Here is a 22,002-nt window from a genome sequence, read left to right on the forward strand (position 1 = left end):
TCTGATTTTTTTTTTTTTTTCCCGATCTTGATTTTGATGAGTTTGATGGATTTGATTGTGTTGGATCGTGTTTGAATGGTTTTATTGTTGGATGAATTTTAGGTTAGTTTGCAAGTTACGACCTCGTGGACCATTGAATTGAGCGTAAGAAATTAGCAATTGAATTAGTAGAAAATTTTGGTTTTGATATTTGAAATTGATGAATAGAGTGTGAAATTGGGATGAAGGTTTGTATCAGAGTCAATCAAAGTTTAATCGGTAACACTAGCTGGCTTAGAGGTACTTTGGGGTTTGGCTGGGTGTTGAGCTTGGAACCAGTTGGATTGGTTTGATAGCTATGGGATATAAGTTTTGGGGTTTGTTCTGTGCTAGAGGATGAAGCTCATTTGGGTTTATTTACGATGCAGGTCATGTGAATCACTCGATTTTCTGGAAGAATCTTGCTCCAGTCAAGGTGAGTTTTGTTTGTTGAGTTTATCTTATCTAATTTTTGTCTATTTAATTGGTCTGAGTTTAATGGTGTGTTTTAACATATATAACAGGAAGGTGGTGGAGAGCCACCAAAGGGATCTCTTGGCAGCGCTATTGACACTCACTTTGGCTCCCTTGAAGGTTTGGTGAAAAAGATGAGTGCTGAAGGTGCTGCTGTGCAAGGCTCAGGATGGGTGGTCAGTTATTCTAATCTCACCTTTTTAAGAAAAAGTTTCATTGTCTCATATTGTTGAGTCTGGGGCTTTACTTTTAACCGTGGCCACTGATTTGCTTTGTAATCTGTTGATTGAAACAGTGGCTCGGTCTAGACAAAGAACTGAAGAAGCTTGTGGTTGACACAACTGCCAATCAGGTACTTATCCATGATCTATAATGCGATATCAATCTGTTTAAAAAGATTTTAGCTTTGCCAGCGTTCTTAAGATTCATAAATATGTGTGATTTTGATGGATTTAAAAGATTAAAGAGTTTGCTTGGTTGCAGGATCCATTAGTGACCAAGGGAGGAAGCTTGGTTCCTCTGGTGGGTATAGATGTTTGGGAGCACGCCTACTACTTGCAGGTTACAACAATTTTTGATCCCTTAAGACTCATGACTAAAGCTTATAAGATCAATGCTCTTTTTAAACAAACACTCTTTAATCTCTCTTGTAGTACAAAAACGTGAGGCCGGAATATCTGAAGAATGTATGGAAAGTGATCAACTGGAAATATGCAAGCGAAATTTACGAGAAGGAATGCAACTGAGTGGTTACATAAAGAGAGAGGAGTCACTTCCAGCTCTGCTATGTTTTTAAGGTTGTCTGAAATAACAATGTCTTTCTTTGGTCTCTTTTGAGTTAGCTCAAGTGAGTTGTGTGGGTTATACGTTGTTTGACGAATACTTACCAAGAATAAAAAGTTTTGCTATTATTCTCAAGAAGTTGGTATTTGTTTCTATGAAGAAATCAATTTTAAAAAAAAAAACTAAATTTGTAGCGAAACATGGCATGAAATTGAATAATTGCATGCATACACATACTCTGGTGTATAATACCGAACAATTGGGGTTATTTTAATTTAAAAACTATTATCTTATGCAATTGTGGAAAACGGATCGTAGTAAAGTACTATAAAAAGTCAAACTTACATGTTTTTGTTTGACCGCTGATTATGACTTTCAAAGATTCTTTAAGCTGTATATCGGAACCACCATATCAATTCACATGATATATTGATATATCTTGAACGACTCTAAATAAAATTAAAGAAATAATCTTGAGAAAAATAATGAAAGAAGCTGATGAACAACATTTATCAAGATAATATTTGATAAAAATCGAGATACAAAATGTGAATCTTAACATTCTTGATCATTTTTCAACTTGGAAAAAAAAGAGACCAAAACAATCCTATTTTTCTAAACTCTTACAGTAATTTTCTGTAACATTTACAATAATCTCTATTCGAAAAGTAAACAAATTAAAGAATCTTCTAAAGAACAAAAAGTACGAATTAGGACAACAAAAGATGATGAGACACAAAACAGTTCTAAGTATTGATGTCGTTAGTTTTCCTGCTTGGTCCAGACGACGGATGAAACCCTTTCGGAAGAGCATTCAATACCAACGACCCGAATTTTCCGGCGACAATTTGAGGAGCAAACGAAGAATATTCCGTCTTTCTCTCCTGCTCTCCTCCGCAACCCACCACTGCCGCCTTAGGGATCTCACCGGAGAATATGACACCATCGGTGACCGGAAGAAACTCTCTAGGTAAATTCCTAGCCGTACATAGTGAAACGGAGATGAAAAGTATAATCAAAAGCAAAGATCTGTTAATCGCCATCTTTAAAATAAAAAGCCTTTTTGTGGATTCTCTGTTTTTGATTAGTCTTACTTTGGTTTGTAAGAATGAAGAAGTGGGTGAAGATAAAAGGAGAGAGTGTATAACATATATATATGGATGGTGATGAAGTTTGTAAGGTGAGAAAGGTCAATGGGAGTAGCCAAAAACTTACGCGGCAAGTGTCGGACTTACAAAAGTTAAAAGTTGAATGAATGAATGAAGCGGTCCTTTCCTCTCATGGAGATCAACTAAAATATCATTTTTATTTTGCAACGAGTTCATTTTTTTGTTTTTACTGTTTTAAATTACATTTTTTGGTTGTTGAAATGAAAATTAATCAACAAAGATGTGCTCAGTTTTACGTATAGGGGTCTAGTGTTATTATTTATGTTTAAGTTAAAAAAGATTAGAAAAACAAAGAGCGTGAGAGAGACCATTGAGAAACAAAAAACGTTTTATAGATGAGTCGTCGGATATACGAGATCAAATTTTTTATTGTGCCGAAATCGATAGATTGATTACTTTATAGTGCATGGTCTTTGTATTAACATCTTATGAACATTTTTAATAACATTCACGAGTTCCATCATCAATTATAATACTTAATTAACAAGAATATTAAAAAGGTACGCAACTGTTTTTTGACATAGTTTGTGATGAGTCCCATATTTTGTTGTTTTGAATCAAACTATACAAATCTTTTCATACAACTAAAGTAAAAAAATTTCTTCAATGATATGTCTTCCAAACAAATTAATGTTACGTATCACACCGAAAATTAAAAAGAAGATAAAATATGTAATTATGACATAATTATGATGTATACACTTTTTAAGTCATTAATGGAGTTTCCAACTGCTACCAACAAAAGCCGAAGCCCACCGTCACTTTTTGACCGTGTCCTTTCTTCTTGTTCCCCAAGCCTCTCCCACTCTCTCACCGTCAGACACACACATGCATTTACACTTTATACATTAACGTGTGTGTGAACATTGATATATAACTATTGTCTCCTTTATTAGATGAGCCAAATTTTCAAGATTAGTTGTAGATAGCACGAACGTCATTTATGGATATTGCGGTGGAAATTTTATAGACTTTATGGTTTTGCTCAAGAGAGTTGAAAATTTGTTTTTTTTTGTGCGTATAAAGCTGACATATTTCTTTAGTTGGTAAAGGTATAGAAAAAAGCAGAGTTTGTTACATTCTCTTAAGTTTTTATGTGGTCGTTGGGCCAAAAGCTTAGACCATAGGACAAGTGTCGTCTTATGTCCCAAGATCCGATCACTAGTTCTGACTTACTGATGAGTTGTGCCGTCAATTTACCAAATGTTATAAATACTTTATCTAAAGTATATAGACTACTTTAGCTAAGATTTTGAGCACTATATCTACCTCTCGTTATTAAGGCATTGAGAAGAAGAACCATAGAGTTCATGACAACAAGGCGGATTAACTCGAATAAAAGGTTTTGTAACCATCAGTAGATTTATTTAGAATATAGAGAAGTCGAGATTTCTTATATGATACAACAATAAATACATAAGCTCTAGTGATTTTCAGGTTCCACGGAGGGCACGAACACGTTCTTGAATCAATTTCCTTTCCCAATCAGCAACGTCTTCGAATGCATTCTCAGGGAGACTCTCAAATGACTCTTTCCAGGGATCGTTCTTGGCAAGATCATTTGTTGCACCACGGATGGCTCCTTTGTTAGGCCCACATGGACGCTTCGATACCAATGTGTCATAAGCCGTGTTAAGCTGTTCCAAAAACACAGAATCAGATAGCAAAAAAGTTCTTGGAGTGAAGTTGAGTGAGTGAGACCTCTTTACTTACGTTCATGTGATCATGTCACAGAACCAATACATATAAGCAATAGAAACCCCTGGAGCTCTTCCCAATCCAGCTGAGCAATGCACGTAGACTCTTCCTTTACCTTCTGAAACCGCCCATTCCAAAGAAGAAACAGCTTTTGGTAGTTGGCTCCTCAACGAAAGCGGATCGAAATCTTTTGCCTAACAGAATCAGAAAACCAAATTGATAAAGAGAAAAAAAAAAAAAAAACTCATAATGTTCCTTACGGGCCTTCTCATGTGACGGATTCCGAGCTCCTTAACATCGTGTAACAATGGAGTCTAGATTGATTCCCCAATAGTCGATGTCCTTGTCCTGCTGCAAGTTAAGTATGTAAGCAAAATTCTCTTCCTGCTTCAAGTGATCTATGTCCTCAGGTTTCTGTGGCTGCAACCTTTGTTCTTCTTATCAAATATCTTTGTCCTTTGCATATATCAATCAGATAAATGTCTTTTCTAAAACGATATCTGAAAGACTTATGTAAGAGTGTTCTCTGTGTTTGGTGTCCTGCAGATCTATCAGCATCTGAAAAATTACAAGCGGAAGAGCGTGTCCTGCAACGTTTTATTTCTAGGAGGGATTGAAGAGAAAGGTAGAGTGCCCTTATTCTCTTTTCTATTTTTTTCGTTGCAACATAACATTGTGTGATATATATATTCTCGATTATAATGCAGGAAAAGGGTGTGTGTGTGTGTGTGTGTGTGTGTTAATTATGACGTTGTTGGGTCATTCATATATATGAGGGAGTTGGATACGGTGCTCAAGGTTCAGGCTCCACACTCATCATCATCATGCATTTCCTTGACAAGCAGCGGCGCTCAAGACTCCCTGCTTGTGCTACCTAAACAGGTTTGTTTGTTTGATATATTCTTCATTTCGTGCTTTGCCTTTACGCATTATTGTTTAGCATTTAAAATATAAATGAATAATTTAAGTTGCTTGTTTCAGTTTCAGTTGATTTGGTGAAAACTGTTTTCACATCTGCCGCGTCAGAGACGGATATCTATACTGTGAGTTGCCCTATTTTGTGTCTTCTTGCCTAATGCCCTTTGCATTTAGTTCAAGATATTACCAAAACATCTAATTAATCTATATCAATGTTGGACAGCTTCTTTCTTCATATGTCTTTGTCAATTGTTTGTCTCTGACAAATGCTTTGTGAATTTGTTTGCTGCAATAGGGAGTCAAGCTGGAGATGATAATACTTAAAGGCTGACGGCATCAAGAGTGAACTCATGGACTTGAGAGGAAAGACTAAGCCAACCATGTCCTTCTGGTTTGTTATTTTCACTTCAACAGTAGGCTTCCTGAGTTGTAGAGAACTCCTATGAACTGCTGTTGGGTTTGATGGGGTTTGATGCTTCATAGAGGAAAGCCCAATAACAACAACTTTAGCCCATTAAACAATGACTGCCCACGAAGCCCTGGCAGGTCCTTCTGGTTTGTTATTTTTTCTTTTTTTCTTCGGAGTATTTAAAAGTTTTATTGTTTATTTTTTTCTTTGTGAAATCATAAGAAAAAGAGGAGAGATAGAGAGTGGAGTGGAGACGATTCGTAATCGTACGGAGTTAGAAGAGCCCTTAGAGAGGCTGCATCACATGTCGCCGCCATCCATGATGATGCTGGAGCTTCTCTCCGGCGATAGGTTGAGAGAGAGAGAGAGAGAGGGGGATCATCATCTCATCGGAGATTTGGTGGGGAGGATTCGTTTTTTTCCCAGAAACGGTGTTGTGTTGTTGAGGATCACTCTAGACCTGGATTCATTCTCAGCGAGGCTTCAATTATCAATTTCACAGGTATTCATTATATACATTTATCAATTTTATCAAAATCATGTATTTTTTTTCCCCCTTAGTTGCATTTTTTCTTCTTCTTCTAAGTCTGTGTGATTCAATTGATAATCATGAACGTTTATTGTATTGTATTACTCAGACATGCAATGCACTTAGTTAGTTTGGTTAGTGATCGATCCATTCAATCAACTCTTTGTATTTTTTTCTTTCTGATTGAAATTGAATCTTTTGTATCGTTTCTGATGTATATATTCAATATATTCCTTGATGCTCTCTTTGTTTCAGGTTGGTGTGCCGGTTTATACAACAGGGACTGATGTAAAATCCCCTGCAGATCTAGGTAAAGCAAGGCCTAAAAGAGTCTAAAAAAGGACTTATGTAGTTATCATGGATACAACAGGAAGGGCTTCAGGTAATCTTTCGTCTATTGCAGCTTTAATATATTCATGAAAATTGACTCTTTGTGACAGATAGATAAAAGGCATGATGGACAAACTAAAAGACAGTGAGGAAGTTTCTGAATCCAACATAAGTATATATTTCCTACCACAGTAATATTATTATTGACTTTCTCGTCTCGCTTTGGTATAACTCTTAACAGTCGACTTCCCTTTTCTTGCTAGGGTAACAAAGACTCTAACAAGGACCCATTATTCTTAATGTCTGGCTGTAAAGTGGCAGATGGAAATGGTGTTATGATGGTAGGCTATCTCACTACTTTTTGTTCCAGAGGTAAGTTTTCAAGCTTTTATATCTTGAATGAAAATGAATATTTTCTAGATAAGTTCTTTGACATTATTGCTCATGGGATTTTATTTGCTGACAGGGAGGCATAAAGGTAAGGATCGATTTGGTTTAATGCTTTATCCGGAAATTTATTGAAATATACAATTTGTGGTAATTGTTGCTCTCGTCCTTTGAGGTCACTTTCACCGTTTTACATTACATGGTACTCCATTCTTAGACACATTTTTTTAGGTTAGACAACAACCTGCATATCATGTTCTGCAATTCTTGGTAGTGTTTCTTATCGAAATGTTTGAATTGTGCATAGGATCCATGTAGACGAGGAGTCAAAGATTCAGTTCAGCTGTGTAAAAATGCTGGTGTCAAGGTACTTCTTTAGTTCGATTATATATTTTTGTAAGGCCAGAAAGGCCAATGACTAAAATTTATTGTTCAACTTGTTAATAACACTTCATGATATATGTTGATGTTCAGGTCTGTATGGTGATTGGTTACAATATTTAAACTGCTAGGGCTATTGCTTTCGAGTGTGGAATAATAACTTCAGATGCAGATGCCTCCGGGCCTACTCTGCATCTGGAATATTAACTTCTTAACAATTATTTTTTATTCCTTTCGGTGTATTTCCAATGATACATCTATTCCTATTGTTTTATCCCAATGACATATACTGTGAATCTGTGATGGTAGCTTCTTTTATATAAAATAATAAATCCCTTCATTAGAGGTCTAGTGAGGATGCAAAGGAGACATGCTCCATTTATATTTATTGGTAGAGGGATAGATTTTTATTTGCAGTTTTCTCTGACACCTGTGGTGTTTTTTTTTTGTTTCTCGGACACCTGATTTTTATGGGATTTTGTAGAGAATGTTGTGCCATGGATGCCTCTGAGGGAAGCCTACGCTGGATTGTAGTTAATGAAGTTTCCATGGGAAGCATTTTCTTTGGAGTTGACACTTCAGTCAACTCCTTTTCAGTATTGGAGGATGGATACCTTTGATCTGCCAGTCGTACCTTATTACCTTTTTTTTTTTTTTTTTTGTGGTTCTTACTTGCCTTAGCTTTTGTTTGGTTCATTGTTTTACTTGATGCAAGTCTTAACACTATCGCGTATTTGACAAAACTCTTGAGGGGTCATGTCCTTTAGAATTGCTAAGTATCTTCTCTGATACAAAAGGCTCGAGATTGTTGCTGGTCCTAGTAAATAGTAATGGCATAAGGTAGCTGTTTGTGATTTCAGGGCTAGAACATGTGCAGATTTCAGGCCCTTTATCTTGTCTTGTGGATTGGTGTTGCTCATATTCCTCCTAATGGGAGAGAGTTTTTCCCTATTAGGTACGGATTTCAACTGTCATTATTAACGTGATTAAAATAAGTTGTAATTGCTGGATATTGTGTTTGATGTGAGAGAATAAATAGTGTTTGTTTGTCCACCTCCAGTTCTTGTAGATGAAACCTGAGGAGTTATTTGGTATTTTTGCTGTCTGTGTTGCTGTAATGTGGGCAGAGATAGAAGCTATTAAAGTTTATGGAAGAATAAAAGACTCAACATCTGATAGTTGGATCTTAAAAGTTTGCAGCCATTTGGACAGACGACTGAACGTTCCTGTGAGCTGGCTGAGGTTGACGAAGCTTTCGAATTGGTTCTACTCTAAATGAGTTTCCAAAAACCTTCCATCAGATGAACACCGAGGCAATACTGGATGAGTTTCAAGCTTTCTGAATGGTGGTTTGATTGCGATGATGTGTTCTCTGACAACAACAGGGTGGTTAATAGAAGCAAAAGCTAAAGAGGGCTTTGACGGTGTTTGAGATAGTCTGTGAGGCTCTTTTGGTTCTGTATGATATCCTTGCATTATCGACCAACTATGTAAAGGATCAGGGATGCTATAGTTCAGTTAATTGACGACACTAACTTTTTTGAAGATGTTGTAAACTTTAAGTGTTGGCCTTATAGACATTACTTAGCTTGAAGAAGGTAGTGATCACTGCCCACTTTTTGTTTTTTTTTTTTTTTTTAAGAAAAGGAAGTAAATCTTGATCTGAAGTAAATCTTGATCTGTTATTGTGAACAATGATTTGATGTGAGAGAATAACTAGTGTTTGTTTGTCCACCTCCAGTTCTTGTAGATGAAACCTGAGGAGTTATTTGGTATTTTTGCTGTCTGTGTTGCTGTAATGTGGGCAGAGATAGAAGCTATTAAAGTTTATGGAAGAATAAAAGACTCAACATCTGATAGTTGGATCTTAAAAGTTTGCAGCCATTTGGACAGACGACTGAACGTTCCTGTGAGCTGGCTGAGGTTGACGAAGCTTTCGAATTGGTTCTACTCTAAATGAGTTTCCAAAAACCTTCCATCAGATGAACACCGAGGCAATACTGGATGAGTTTCAAGCTTTCTGAATGGTGGTTTGATTGCGATGATGTGTTCTCTGACAACAACAGGGTGGTTAATAGAAGCAAAAGCTAAAGAGGGCTTTGACGGTGTTTGAGATAGTCTGTGAGGCTCTTTTGGTTCTGTATGATATCCTTGCATTATCGACCAACTATGTAAAGGATCAGGGATGCTATAGTTCAGTTAATTGACGACACTAACTTTTTTGAAGATGTTGTAAACTTTAAGTGTTGGCCTTATAGACATTACTTAGCTTGAAGAAGGTAGTGATCACTGCCCACTTTTTGTTTTTTTTTTTTTTTTTAAGAAAAGGAAGTAAATCTTGATCTGAAGTAAATCTTGATCTGTTATTGTGAACAATGATTTGATGTGAGAGAATAACTAGTGTTTGTTTGTCCACCTCCAGTTCTTGTAGATGAAACCTGAGGAGTTATTTGGTATTTTTGCTGTCTGTGTTGCTGTAATGTGGGCAGAGATAGAAGCTATTAAAGTTTATGGAAGAATAAAAGACTCAACATCTGATAGTTGGATCTTAAAAGTTTGCAGCCATTTGGACAGACGACTGAACGTTCCTGTGAGCTGGCTGAGGTTGACGAAGCTTTCGAATTGGTTCTACTCTAAATGAGTTTCCAAAAACCTTCCATCAGATGAACACCGAGGCAATACTGGATGAGTTTCAAGCTTTCTGAATGGTGGTTTGATTGCGATGATGTGTTCTCTGACAACAACAGGGTGGTTAATAGAAGCAAAAGCTAAAGAGGGCTTTGACGGTGTTTGAGATAGTCTGTGAGGCTCTTTTGGTTCTGTATGATATCCTTGCATTATCGACCAACTATGTAAAGGATCAGGGATGCTATAGTTCAGTTAATTGACGACACTAACTTTTTTGAAGATGTTGTAAACTTTAAGTGTTGGCCTTATAGACATTACTTAGCTTGAAGAAGGTAGAGATCACTACCCACTTTTTGTTTTTTTTTTTTTTTTAAGAAAAGGAAGTAAATCTTGATCTGAATTGACGAGAAAATTTGTATGAAAATAGAGATAGCAGTAAAAAAAAAATTGCCAAAAGCAACAATTAATTTGCATTAAATGAAGCTGACAAAACAAAGGAAAAAAAAATAATCAATGAAGAAAACCCTAAAAAGGTAACACTACTTGCATGACACGCCAAAAGAGGTGAAAAAGCTTCCATCACTGATCAGTCCATGCATGACCTGAATCAGGGGTCGAAATATTTGACAACGGCGTCGGTTTCATCCAAAGAAGAGTCGACGGGGCCGGGATGAGGGTCGACGTAGCCGGAATCATCGTGAAAAAGAGAAGCGAGGTGGCTGTTATCTTTCAAGAAAGTGTCGTAATCATCTTGCGAAGTAGAGCCAACCTCTTCGAAATCCTTCAAGAAAGACTCGTAATCATCTGGCGGAAGAGCAAAATAGAGTTCACCTTCGTTGGAACGGAAAGACCAGACAGAGATGACTTGCTTTACCCAAAACCGATTCTCTTCAATCACACGGTTCCAACCTTGGCAGAGGTGAAATTTCTTGTTCCACTTCCTCAAGTCAACCGCATGACTTTTGCCATTAGTATCAACCAACACTACGCTCACACCTTCATCACGAGTTTTCAAAACCGAATTTTCATGGATATATCTTTCCTCTTCCTCGTTCAAAAAATCCTTACTCACCAATTGTTGATGAGGGATCAACAGACGTGATTGTTGCTTTGCGAGATCTGATTTTGATATGGTTTTCTTTACTATCAGCTTGGGTTGAGACCCATTCTTTAACTCCATCAACTCCACAAGCCACATTGGTGGTTGCGCCATATTGAGAAGAAAGAGATGATGCGAAGAAAGAGATGATAAATGTGACGAAACAGATATGATTGTTAATTATATATATAGGGTTCACATGATTCCTTTTTATTATACGATTCAGTTTCCTTCTTTAGGTTAACAGAAAACGAACGAATTCTCTTAATTATTTTATTTTATCCATTTTGGATAAAATACATTTTTAACCTTTTCTTTTCCTATACCATTTACAACAACATTATTGTTGAAAAATTATTTTGGAAACAAGAAACAAAATAATCAGATCACTTCTTCACTTTCACTCACGAGCACTCTCTTCTCTCTCTACGCCCTCGCCGCACTGCCAAATACCATATCAGAGAATTTTGAGTCATTTCAAACTTACATTCATATATCCCAAGAGTATTTTGTAGTAATACGATCTCGAGCAGCTGTGTGTGTGTGTGTGTGTGAAACATCATCTTTTTGCAGCACATGTCTCAACGAACAAGTTGTACATCTGACCTAATCGGTAATTACAAGGTTCTCTACTAGTATATAACATTCACTAAAGATTGGAGAGAGAACAAAAAAACTCACTCATCTTTAAGCTTCTGAATCTTCTCAGGGTCTGTCTCATTCATGTGTTTCTTAAACTGTTGCCTCACCATACCAACCACTAGCTCAGTGTTGTGTTACTGCACAACACAAACGTGTAAACAGAACAAAGTTCAGTTCCTATATCTCCTCCAATCCAGGATATCTAATCCTGTAAGAAAAGCACAAATCTCTTTCTCGTGGAATCAAAACACAAGTGCTGATAAGGTATCAATCTCGACCTTTGGTGGTTGCATCATATCAAACTGTGTAGCCGTTGATATGGCAAAACCAGAATATGGCTTTAAACCAGAATATGGCAAAACGTGGTGTAGCTGCTGTTGAAAGCAAGACAAGGCTTATTAGTAGAAAGTGGTGTGGAGTCTTTGAGAAAGACGTTCACGAGGAGAAGCTTTCTGTTGAATGAAACATTTGCGCGGTGACAAAAAGTGGTGGTTGAGTTTGTGAGGAAGACTACAACACGGAGGTAGTCACCTGTTTGGAAAACAAGGCAAAGCTACTCAACAAAAATAAGAGTTTATGGTGAAGACAAGACCGATTACCATTTGGTTCAAAAGGTTCTTATCTTCTTGCCGCAAAAGATCGAGAGCATCGTTGCTGTTCTTGAACAAACAAAGTGTCTATCGACTCTCTTTACTACAGAGTTGATATAGATATCTTGAAAGCGCATGAGAAGCGCTTAAGTCTCCGAGAAGAACGTATCAATGAGTGTGCGTTTTATGGAGAAAAGCTTGGTTCAAGAAAAGGAAACAAGCAAAACAAGAAACACCATGGGAAGACCAAGAAGTGGTGTGGCGTGTGCAAAATTAACAGTCACAGTGAGGTAGATTGTTGAAGAAAGAAAATGGAGCTAAAGGAGGATACTTACCTCATAAATAAATGGAGCTGTAGCCGGTTGAAAAGATAACCGAAGAAGACGTGAAAACCACTTCACGCACGAGATGTCACAGAGATGTGAATGTGATGGTGATCAGAGGAAGACACCAAGCAAGAAAGGAAGCTTCTTACCTAAGAGAGAAAAGAGAGACGCAGCCAGTTGCAAAAGGAAAGAAGAAGAAAGATTTCCTTAGAGAAAGTGAGTGGAAGAAGGTTGCAAGAGAAGCCAAAGAATACATGACAAGATCATGGAGTATACGTGAAGAAGCTCATGGAGACTTCATGACTGTTGACAGACAATTAGAGTTAGACCGAAACTCAATTAAGGGGGAGTGTTAGTAATAATTGAGTTCGGTCATATGCTACATGTTCAAGATATACTTAAATATGTTTATGTATATTAAAGGGTGCATGTTAGATACTTGCGTTTGTTCCGTTACTAAACAAATGGTTACGACCGTAGCACTCTATATAATTGTGTGTAATGTTGTACGGCCAAATCGTCGAGAATAATTGAGAAGTTTTCCACTTTTTCATTCTCTGTTTTATTCTCTAAGATGCTCTGTATTTGAAGCAATGGCTTCTGGTATAATACAAGAGCAAAACTTCAACATCTTCTCCATCTGGCCACATTTTTCCTTGGGTCTGTTCATCTTCTTCACCATGGTGTTTCGTAGCCGCATAGCAGAACTGATATACGCCCTGCATCTTCATAACTTGGACTTCTCTTCTTGCTTCGACAAAACTGAAAAACGGAAATTAGTCGCTCACGGTTTACCATGTTGGGAAGCAAAGGAACAACCAACGGACACATCTCTCCTGCCTTTAAAGTTAGCATTTGTCCAAGTTAGATTCCTAAGATTTTTACGAATTATTTGGACGAGNTATTTGTTGAAAAAAAAAAAAAAAAAAAAAAAAAAAAAAATCCATTAAAAACGAAAATTACAAGGCTTAATATAAATAGTAACCAGCTCGCAGTTAAAACAAAAAAAAAATCCTTAAGGTCAAGTGGGAGTGTTTATTGAGTTACAGTAGAATCTCTATAAATTAATACTTCTTAAATTAATAATCTCTATAAATTAATAAATTTATCCAATCTCAAGTTGGGACTAGTGAAATTTTAGACACCATTCGATAATATAATAAAATAATATTTTTTTTGAAAATCTATTGTAAATATATGGTCTCATCAATAATATAAATTAATAATTATACACTCTATCTAAATATATGTATATATATACACATTAATTTTTATTAGAGTTTTTTTTAAATATTTTTACTATATAAAATTTTTTGAGTGTTATCTTAAAAACATGATAATTTTTATTTTTCTTGTAATTGATTTTATAAAAAAATACCAGTAATAACGATTATTTAAAAAAAAAAATTATTTTATACCAAATTAGGAAACTCTTTTTATCAATAAATAATTATTAATTTATTGATAAATTAAAACCTCTATAAATTAAGAGAATTTGTTAAAAATACCCCTTTTGATATACCCCTTTTCGAAAATACCCTCTTTTCTGGCCATTTTTATTTTTGCCCTCTTTTAATTTTTAGTGACTATTTTATCCTTAGATGAAAATTATTTTATTCAATAAAAAGAAAAACAAAATTTTCCCGCCAAAAAATTTCTGACATATTTTCCCGCCAAACAATTTTCGAAAAAAATTTCCCGCCAAAAAATTTTTTGTCAAAAAGACTTTGATAAAAAATTTCGACAAAAAAAATTTTCCCGCCAAAATTTTCCCGCTAAAAAAATTTTACATGGTGTTTATAAGGCTTTTATAAGGTTTCTACCTTATAAAAGCCTTATAAACACCTTGTAAAGGCTTTTACAAGATTTTTTAAAGAGTTTTAAAAGGTTTTGTTAACAACTTGTATATGCTTTTACAAGATTTTTACAAGGTTTTTAAAAGGTTTTTAAAAGGTTTTTAAAAGGTTTTCAAATGATTTTTAAAAAGAATTTTAAAAAGTTTTTAAAAAGATTTTTAAAAGGTTTTTAAACACCTTGTAAATTAATAGATTTTCATGGTCTCAACATTATTAATTTATAGAGGTTCTACTGTACTCATGTTTTTTGTGGGACAAATTTTAATTAAAAAACTCAAAAGTTGGTCTCACTAGAAAGAGAATCGCTTCTAAAATTGTTTGCTGTTGAAATGTTTCTCTACTGTTTTTGTGGGCCATAAACAATTTTTATCTATTTATACATTTTCCAAGTACATTTAGCAAATAAATCTTGATGTTGCCACTTATTTGCAAGACTGTCATTGTATTAAATAATTAAATTAATAAACAAATTAACTCTACTTATATTTGATTTTTTTTAATAGAAACTAAGTGTTTTAAAAGGTAACAAACAAAATTTGTAAATGTATACAGATTTTGTTTCTTTATTTTATAAGGAGGTGAGTGAAGAGGTATTGTTATTTAAAATTTTGAAAAACTGATTTGATAAAAAGTGATTTTTAGCCTCACATACTATTTTACTTTCACGGGTTTCGTATAATAAATTTTTGCGGAATAAAAAACTTTGAACATCTTGCATGATCCGCCTAGCATGGCGGGTTTGGACTATAGATTCAATACTAAAACTATTATTCTATTTCCTATACGATAGATTTGTAGTCATACTTTGGAAAATTAACTTATAAATTATTTAGTATATGAATTATAAAATATTACACATACTACAACATATTCTTAACATTCTAAAAAAACGTATACACTTAAAAATATACACTAGCATACCATATAGACATATACCTCTGTTTAATTATAGAAAACAAAACTAAGTCTTTTAAAGTTTTATATTCTATCTAATAACAAATTTAATGTAATTAGGTTATAAATTGTATAAAACGTAAGAAGAAGAAAAAATATTCTAAACAAAATTATAAATGAATTAGATAAAAATTAATTTTGAAAATTTAAAAACTAAATAAATTAAAAATTATAATTAAAATACATTAATTTATAATTTAGTCTCGTGGTGTACATTAGTTCAATATAACTGTGTAATTAAAGTATTATTATTTTTTTTTATTTTGAGAATCTTCTCCTGGACTGGAGATGCTACATCTTCCGCGATTTAGTGAATAACTTTTGTATTTTTTTGTATTTTTTTAATGAATAAACAACAACAAGAAACTCCGACATGGGGGCTATATATATTGAACATTTGCTTTATTTAAACCTATCGGAAACCTGAACCCCAACTTTTCTTAACGTCGTATCGACCCCAAACTACGGACTGGGTGGAAGCTAGCTAGGGTTTAACACATGAAAACGTGGAGGAGAAGTGAATATTCAGAGCCAATTCCAAGCGATCTGATTTACGAAATACTCTCAAGTTTGCCGGCGAAATCTATAGCAAGGTTTCGTAGCGTATCGAAGCTCTGGTGTTCCATACTTGGCCGCACAGATTTCACTGAGTTGTTCCTGACCAAATCTTCTTGTCGGCCTCAGCTTTTGTTCACCTGCGTAAAAAACAATGAGTTGGTCTTCTTCTCGACCCCACAAACTCGTGAGAACTGGTTTCCTGTAGTAGCCCCCGATTATCATATGAAGCTCCGCTGTGATCGATTCCTCCAAATATTTAATCCTATAAGTGGCTTGGTCTGTTTTAATGACCAAAGGGGAAGGAAAAACGGATTGGTTGCGACGGTGATATGCAACCCTAGCACCGGACAATCCTTTACTTTACCTAAAATGATGACGAGGAGGAGGGTGGCGCTGAGTAGCTATTTAGGGTACGATCCGATCGAAAAACAATTCAAGGTGTTGGCCATGACCTTTCCATTTAGATCAGATGATGGGATCTCTGAGGAGCATCAAGTTCTGACATTAGGAGGAACTGGATCTTGGAGAATGGTCCAGTGTTGCATTCCCCATTGTCCTGGATGGAAGGTGATATGCATCAGTGGTGTTTTGTACTACCAAGCTAAGGTCAACATGTCTTCATCGTGTTCTATGATAGTTTGCTTTGATGTTAGGTCTGAGAAGTTCAGCTTTATCAAAGTCACGGAAGCTTTCACTAGTGTAGTGCATCATACATCAACTCTGATAAACTACAAGGGTAAATTGGGTTCAATTACGACACCAGATTTTTACTGTGTCAGTGGAAAAACTGGTGCTTTTGTGTTGTGTGTTCTTGAAAACCCCGAAAAACATGAGTGGTCGAAGCATATTTACATTTTTCCTCCTGAGTGGGAGCATGTTTTTGGACAGAGAACCTTTCATATTGTTGGAGTGACCCGTAATAATGAAGTTATCTTGTCGAGATTATATCCAAGCGACCCTTTCTATGTTTTCTACTTCAATCTTGAGAAGAAAACTATCATAAGAGTTCAAATCCAAGGAATGGGAGCGTTCATGGGTGATGTGTACACCTTTGTAGACCATGTTGAGGACTTGCAGGTCAAGCATCTTACTTAGGCCTTTTCATTTAACTTAGATTTTTTAATATAGCTACCTTTTTTTGTCTCTTTTTTTCCAAATTTAGCACCATAACTAAAGGGTGGTTTTCTTAACATAGCCCTTATCTTTCAACTAATTTGTTGGCTGCATCTACGATTTAGATCATGTACAAATTACAATACAACATTCAAATGTAGATGTATAAATTTAATTTTGATTGCTTCAAGTTTGGGGAAAAATGGTTGCAAATGATCAGAATAAGCTTTATGTGCTGTTATATATGAAGCTTAACATGTAGATGTGTGAATGTGTTTTTAACTCTGTCTTCCTTTTGATGATACTCAGAAGGAAATGATTGCATAAACATATATAAACGCTGATAATTACGGTTTATCAATTGGCTATGAATAAACATATACAATATCTTTGTTTAGTCTTTGTTGTACTCCGGGGTGAAGGAGAGGTCTGTAACAGTTACTCTTACTTCACAAAATTTTACTTTGGCATATATAATGGAAAATATGTTGGTGGTTGTACTAGTTCTAACACCTTCTAGGACATTATTCCATCCGGTTGATCACGGTTGTCCAGGAGAAAAGGTAACAAGACTCCCTAGACCAAGACTAGGTGCGAGTCAGATTATACTCTGGGTATGTCTGTCCACCTCTAGTTCTTGTAGATGAATTAAACCTGAGTAGTTATATGGTATTTTTGCTGTCTGTGTTGCTGTAATGTGGGCAGAGATATCTGTATTTAGAGTGTTTACTGAAGAAATAAAAGACTCAACATCTGATAGTTGGATACTTGGATCTTAAAAGTTTGTAGTCATTTGGACAGACTAGACGTTCCTGTGAGCTGGCTGGGGTTGACAAGCTTGTGAATATTGGTTCTACTCAACAGGGTGGTTAAATTAACAGAAGCGGAAAATCTAAAGAGGGCTTTGACAGTTTTGAGAAATCTGGAACTGAGAATCTGTGAGGCTCTTTTGGTTCTGTCTGATGCCCTTACATCATCGACCAAGTATGTAAAAGGATCCGGGATGGTATAGTTACTCAATTTATTGACACTAGCTAGTATCTACTGATCCTAATTTTGAAGATGATGAGCTTGAAGAATAAAAGGGAACGGTCCACTTATGTATTTTAATAAAGGAACAGGAAATATTGCCAAAAACATGCAACAAAATTAATTTACATTTTATGAAGCTAACAAAGGAAAGGTAACCAAAAAAAACAATGAAAAAACTCTTTCAAAGGCCACTAAAAAGGCAAATACTACTTGCATGGCACGGCAAAAGAGGTAAAAGTCCACGGGAAAAAGCTTCCATGCATGGCCGGAATCAGGGGTCGAAATATTTGACGACCACGTCTGTTTCATCCAAAGAGGAGTCGACGGGACCGGGATGAGGGTCGACGTAGCCGGAATCTTCGTGGAAAATAGAAGCGAGGTGGCTGTTATCTTCCAAGAAAGGGTCGAAGTTATCTTGAGAAGTAGAGCCAACGTCTTCGAAATCCTTCAAGAAAGAGTCGTGTTTATAGTTAAGAAAATCCTTGTTCACCAATTTTTGATGAGGGATATTCAATAGACGTGATTGACAAGTTGCATGATCTGATTTTGATAGGGTTTTCTTGTCTTAACTATAAACTTTGGGTTGGACCCATTCTTTGATTCCATCAACTCCACAAGCGACATAGCTAGGTGGTTTCTCCAAGTATATACTATATATATTTCAAGTATCCGAAAGCAAAGAAGAGAGTTAACACTACAAAAAAATGGTTATATTGAGACGAACGTTTGTGACAAAAATTTTACGTCACAGATTTGTGACATTTTAAATACGTTATTGAGACTAACTAATTTTGTCATTAATTTGTAGTTATTTTGTCACAATTTTGTGACGTTTAACACCAGTACCGAATTATGTCACAATTAATGTCGAAAATGTGACGATATTATTGATTGCAACAAATGTGATGATTCGGTGACTAATATATAGTCGTAAATTAGTTACAATTTTATAACAGATATATGAGTCACAATTTGTGACATTAGAGTGACGAAACTGTAGTCACAAATTGGTACAAATGACTAGCCTAATATTTTGTATTAAATAGTTACATAATTTCGTAACACTTTTGTCATAATAGTGATTGATTTTAACAATTATTGATTTTGACTTAATTTGTAATGAAATAGTTGCAATAATATTAATATGTTAAAATAGGATAATCATCTAATTTACATGGCAAAAGATTTTGTAACAGTTTTGTTAGTTTATCTTTATTATTATTGTTTTTAGATAAAACTTAAAAACTTTTTTTTTTCTTATGAGATAAAGTTAACAAAAATACTTAACTAGTTTTTTCTCTATTACTAATGAGAATAGAAATCTCATCATCGATTATATATATATATATATATATATATATATATATATATATTATTGCTTTTGTGGAAGATATCACAATCAGAACAATAGACGAGATCTTGAAGTTTTCTCTACCAAAAAAAATAGACGAGATCTTGAAGTTTTTGTCTAGCAGTTATAAGATTTTTCTGCTCATAGGTACAAGTCTAATTCAACTTCTTTTTTTTTTTTTTTTTATGTGGTATCCTTAAAACTTTTGTGTTATATTAAAATTAAACTAGTGTCCATCATCGTTTATGTGTTTGTGTTTCCATGATCTGTGAAAAGTTGACTAATATAATTAACATGGCCTCTGCACGTTTAATTTGATAGCCATATATCTTTATTTTAATTAACTTAGTTTTCTTCTAGACATGTGTTTAAGATCATACGGTCATATATATAATAAAGCTCTGTATGATCTACGTTTTCTTCATAGACACATGTCTATATAATACGTTTTCTTCATATTAGTCCATATATATATTTAGTTTTCTTCTAGACATGTGTTTAAGAAATTAGTATCTACGTTTAATCAATGAGAACATATGAGATACAACAATTAAGTGCATATATCATACGTAGATACTAATTTCTTTTTTTTCTTTTTTTTGTTTAGTTACAACAACAATCGATCGAGCAGTATTACAACTGCCTATTGGACAATTCTATTCGGCGAGAACAATAAGTCCAAAAGAATACAAAGGTTACGTATTTGTGTGTAATATTTCGTGAATGCTTTTCTAGTTCTCTTGGGTTTATACTACTAATAATTCTATTTAATTCTCTTTAAGTTATTAAGTTTTTGAAATTGATATTTAATATTTTAGGTCTATTTAATGTCGTCAAACAACGATATTCCAGTAACAAGACGTTGGATATACGAAAGAATTGATCACACAATTAATGATGTTTCAAGAGAATATTGCCAAGGATTAGCAAATTTTATAAGATTTGCTAAGAGTCAACCTTTATTTCTCGAGAAAAGCATACTCTATTGTCCTTGCTTCAAGTGTGAGAACGGAAAAAGGTGGGATGAGCAGACCGTGACAAATTATTTATATACCAAAGGATTTATGCTTAACTATTGGGTTTGGATTTCTCATGGAGAAAATTACAATACTGCTGATATTCATTCTTCTACCGAAGATGCCTTTGGATCTGAGTCTCACACAGAACCAGTGGATCCTTATGTGACAATGGTTTCAGATGCATTTGATAATCCAGAGTCAAGATTTGATCAAAACATGGAAGAAGAGCCTAATGCTGAAGCAAAAAAGTTTTATGATATTTTGGACGCGGCAAAAAATCCAATTTATGATGGTTGTAAAGAAGGTCTTTCACAACTATCTTTAGCAGCTCGACTCTTGAGTTTGAAGACAGATTATAATTTGCCTCAAAACTGTATGGACGCAATTTCTAAAATGGTGAAAGAATATTTGCCGGAAGGTAACAACTCAATGAATTCCTACTATGATATAAAGAAGCTTATGCGATCTTTGGGTTTACCTTATCAGAAAATTGACGTTTGTCGAGATAATTGCATGATTTTTTGGAAAGATGCTGCGTCGAAAGAGAACTGTCAGTTCTGTGGCAAAGACAGATTTCATCCTACTCAAAAGCCTGAGCAGAAAAAAGTTGCATATAGCCAGATGTTTTATTTGCCAGTAGCCGATAGATTAAAGAGATTGTATCAATCTGATAATACAGCAAAAGATATGAGATGGCACGCAGAACACTTTGTGAAGACCGGAGAAATGTCTCATCCATCGGATGGAGAAGCATGGAAACATTTTAACAAGGTATATCCTGATTTTGCATCTGAACCAAGAAATATATACCTTGGGTTATGTACAGATGGTTTCAATCCATTTGGTATGTCAGGACATAATTATTCACTATGGCCGGTAATTTTAACTCCGTATAATCTGCCACCTGAAATGTGCATGAAACAAGAATTTATGTTTTTATCAGTTCTAGTTCCTGGTCCAAATCATCCTAAGAGAAGTCTTGATATCTTTCTTCAACCTTTGATAGAAGAATTGAAAGATTTGTGGTATAACGGCGTTCAGGCATATGACCGTTATACAAAGCAGAACTTTCTTTTACGAGCTGTACTTATGTGGACAATAAGTGACTTTCCAGCTTATGCTATGCTTTCGGGTTGGACAACTCATGGCCGGTTGGCTTGTCCTTATTGTTTGGATCAGACAAATGCATTTCAACTGAAGAATGGTAGAAAAACGAGTTGGTTTGATTGTCATTGTTCATTTTTGCCGAATGACCATAGCTACAGGCGGAACAAGAAAAACTTTCAGAAAGGACGGGTTGTGAATGATACTCCACCTCAATTGCTAACAGGTGAAGAATTGTGGAATAAAGTCAATGTTTTGCCTAAAACAGTTGATTGTGGTGGAAACCATGGGCGATTACAAGGATACGGGAACACTCACAACTGGCATAAACAGAGCTATCTTTTGGGAGCTACCATATTGGAAGGATCTTAAACTCCGACATAATCTTGATGTGATGCACATCGAAAAAAATGTTCATGATAATATCATCAATACACTACTTAATGTGCAGGGGAGGACCAAATATAACATCAGATCACGACTCGATTTGAAAGAGTATTGTAATCGGAAACAACTGGAATTAACAGCTGATGGAAAGGCACCAATTCCGATTTTCAGACTTCAAGCTGATGAAAAAGCAACCTTTTTTGAGTGGCTCAAAAAAGATGTTAAATTTTCTGATGGGTATTCATCA

At 35.1% G+C, this 22,002-nt stretch overlaps 4 protein-coding genes and 1 long non-coding RNA gene across 20 annotated transcripts in view; 4 read left to right on the top strand and 1 right to left on the bottom strand.

The window, feature by feature from the left end:
• LOC104745281 (superoxide dismutase [Mn] 1, mitochondrial) overlaps window positions 1-1,413 on the top strand; it is a 2,113-nt gene extending 700 nt beyond the window's left edge. Inside the window, exons 2-6 of the mRNA XM_010466482.1 lie at window positions 403-454; window positions 543-668; window positions 788-844; window positions 976-1,053; window positions 1,146-1,413. Coding sequence (XP_010464784.1) covers window positions 403-454; window positions 543-668; window positions 788-844; window positions 976-1,053; window positions 1,146-1,238 — 406 coding nt within the window. The 3' untranslated portion in view covers window positions 1,239-1,413. The remainder of the gene's footprint in view (window positions 1-402; window positions 455-542; window positions 669-787; window positions 845-975; window positions 1,054-1,145) is intronic.
• LOC104748124 (phosphoglucan phosphatase LSF2, chloroplastic-like) lies at window positions 3,878-4,414 on the bottom strand. Its single transcript, XM_019236628.1, has 3 exons — window positions 4,403-4,414; window positions 4,205-4,336; window positions 3,878-4,081 (listed from the first exon to the last, which is right to left on the bottom strand). Exons 1-3 carry the CDS (start codon window positions 4,412-4,414, stop codon window positions 3,878-3,880), a joined length of 348 nt encoding a protein of 115 aa, XP_019092173.1.
• On the top strand, window positions 5,685-10,052 carry LOC104745282. Of its 16 annotated transcripts, none has more exons than XR_760726.2 (9): window positions 5,685-5,971; window positions 6,254-6,500; window positions 6,592-6,700; window positions 6,795-6,917; window positions 7,023-7,082; window positions 7,190-8,051; window positions 8,157-8,694; window positions 8,838-9,375; window positions 9,519-10,052. It is a non-coding gene; the product is annotated as an uncharacterized LOC104745282 (long non-coding RNA). The 16 variants fall into 16 exon arrangements; XR_760730.2 differs by having other exon boundaries at window positions 7,581-8,051; XR_002035543.1 differs by having other exon boundaries at window positions 7,957-8,051.
• LOC104748125 (F-box protein DOR-like) lies at window positions 16,122-16,844 on the top strand. The gene has a single exon (XM_010469809.1). It carries the CDS (start codon window positions 16,122-16,124, stop codon window positions 16,842-16,844), a length of 723 nt encoding a protein of 240 aa, XP_010468111.1.
• On the top strand, window positions 20,310-21,740 carry LOC104748126. The gene has a single exon (XM_010469811.1). The coding sequence runs from the start codon at window positions 20,310-20,312 to the stop codon at window positions 21,738-21,740; it is 1,431 nt and encodes a 476-aa protein (XP_010468113.1).

Source organism: Camelina sativa, chromosome 15, assembly GCF_000633955.1.
Source record: "Camelina sativa cultivar DH55 chromosome 15, Cs, whole genome shotgun sequence".
NCBI lineage: Eukaryota > Viridiplantae > Streptophyta > Magnoliopsida > Brassicales > Brassicaceae > Camelina > Camelina sativa.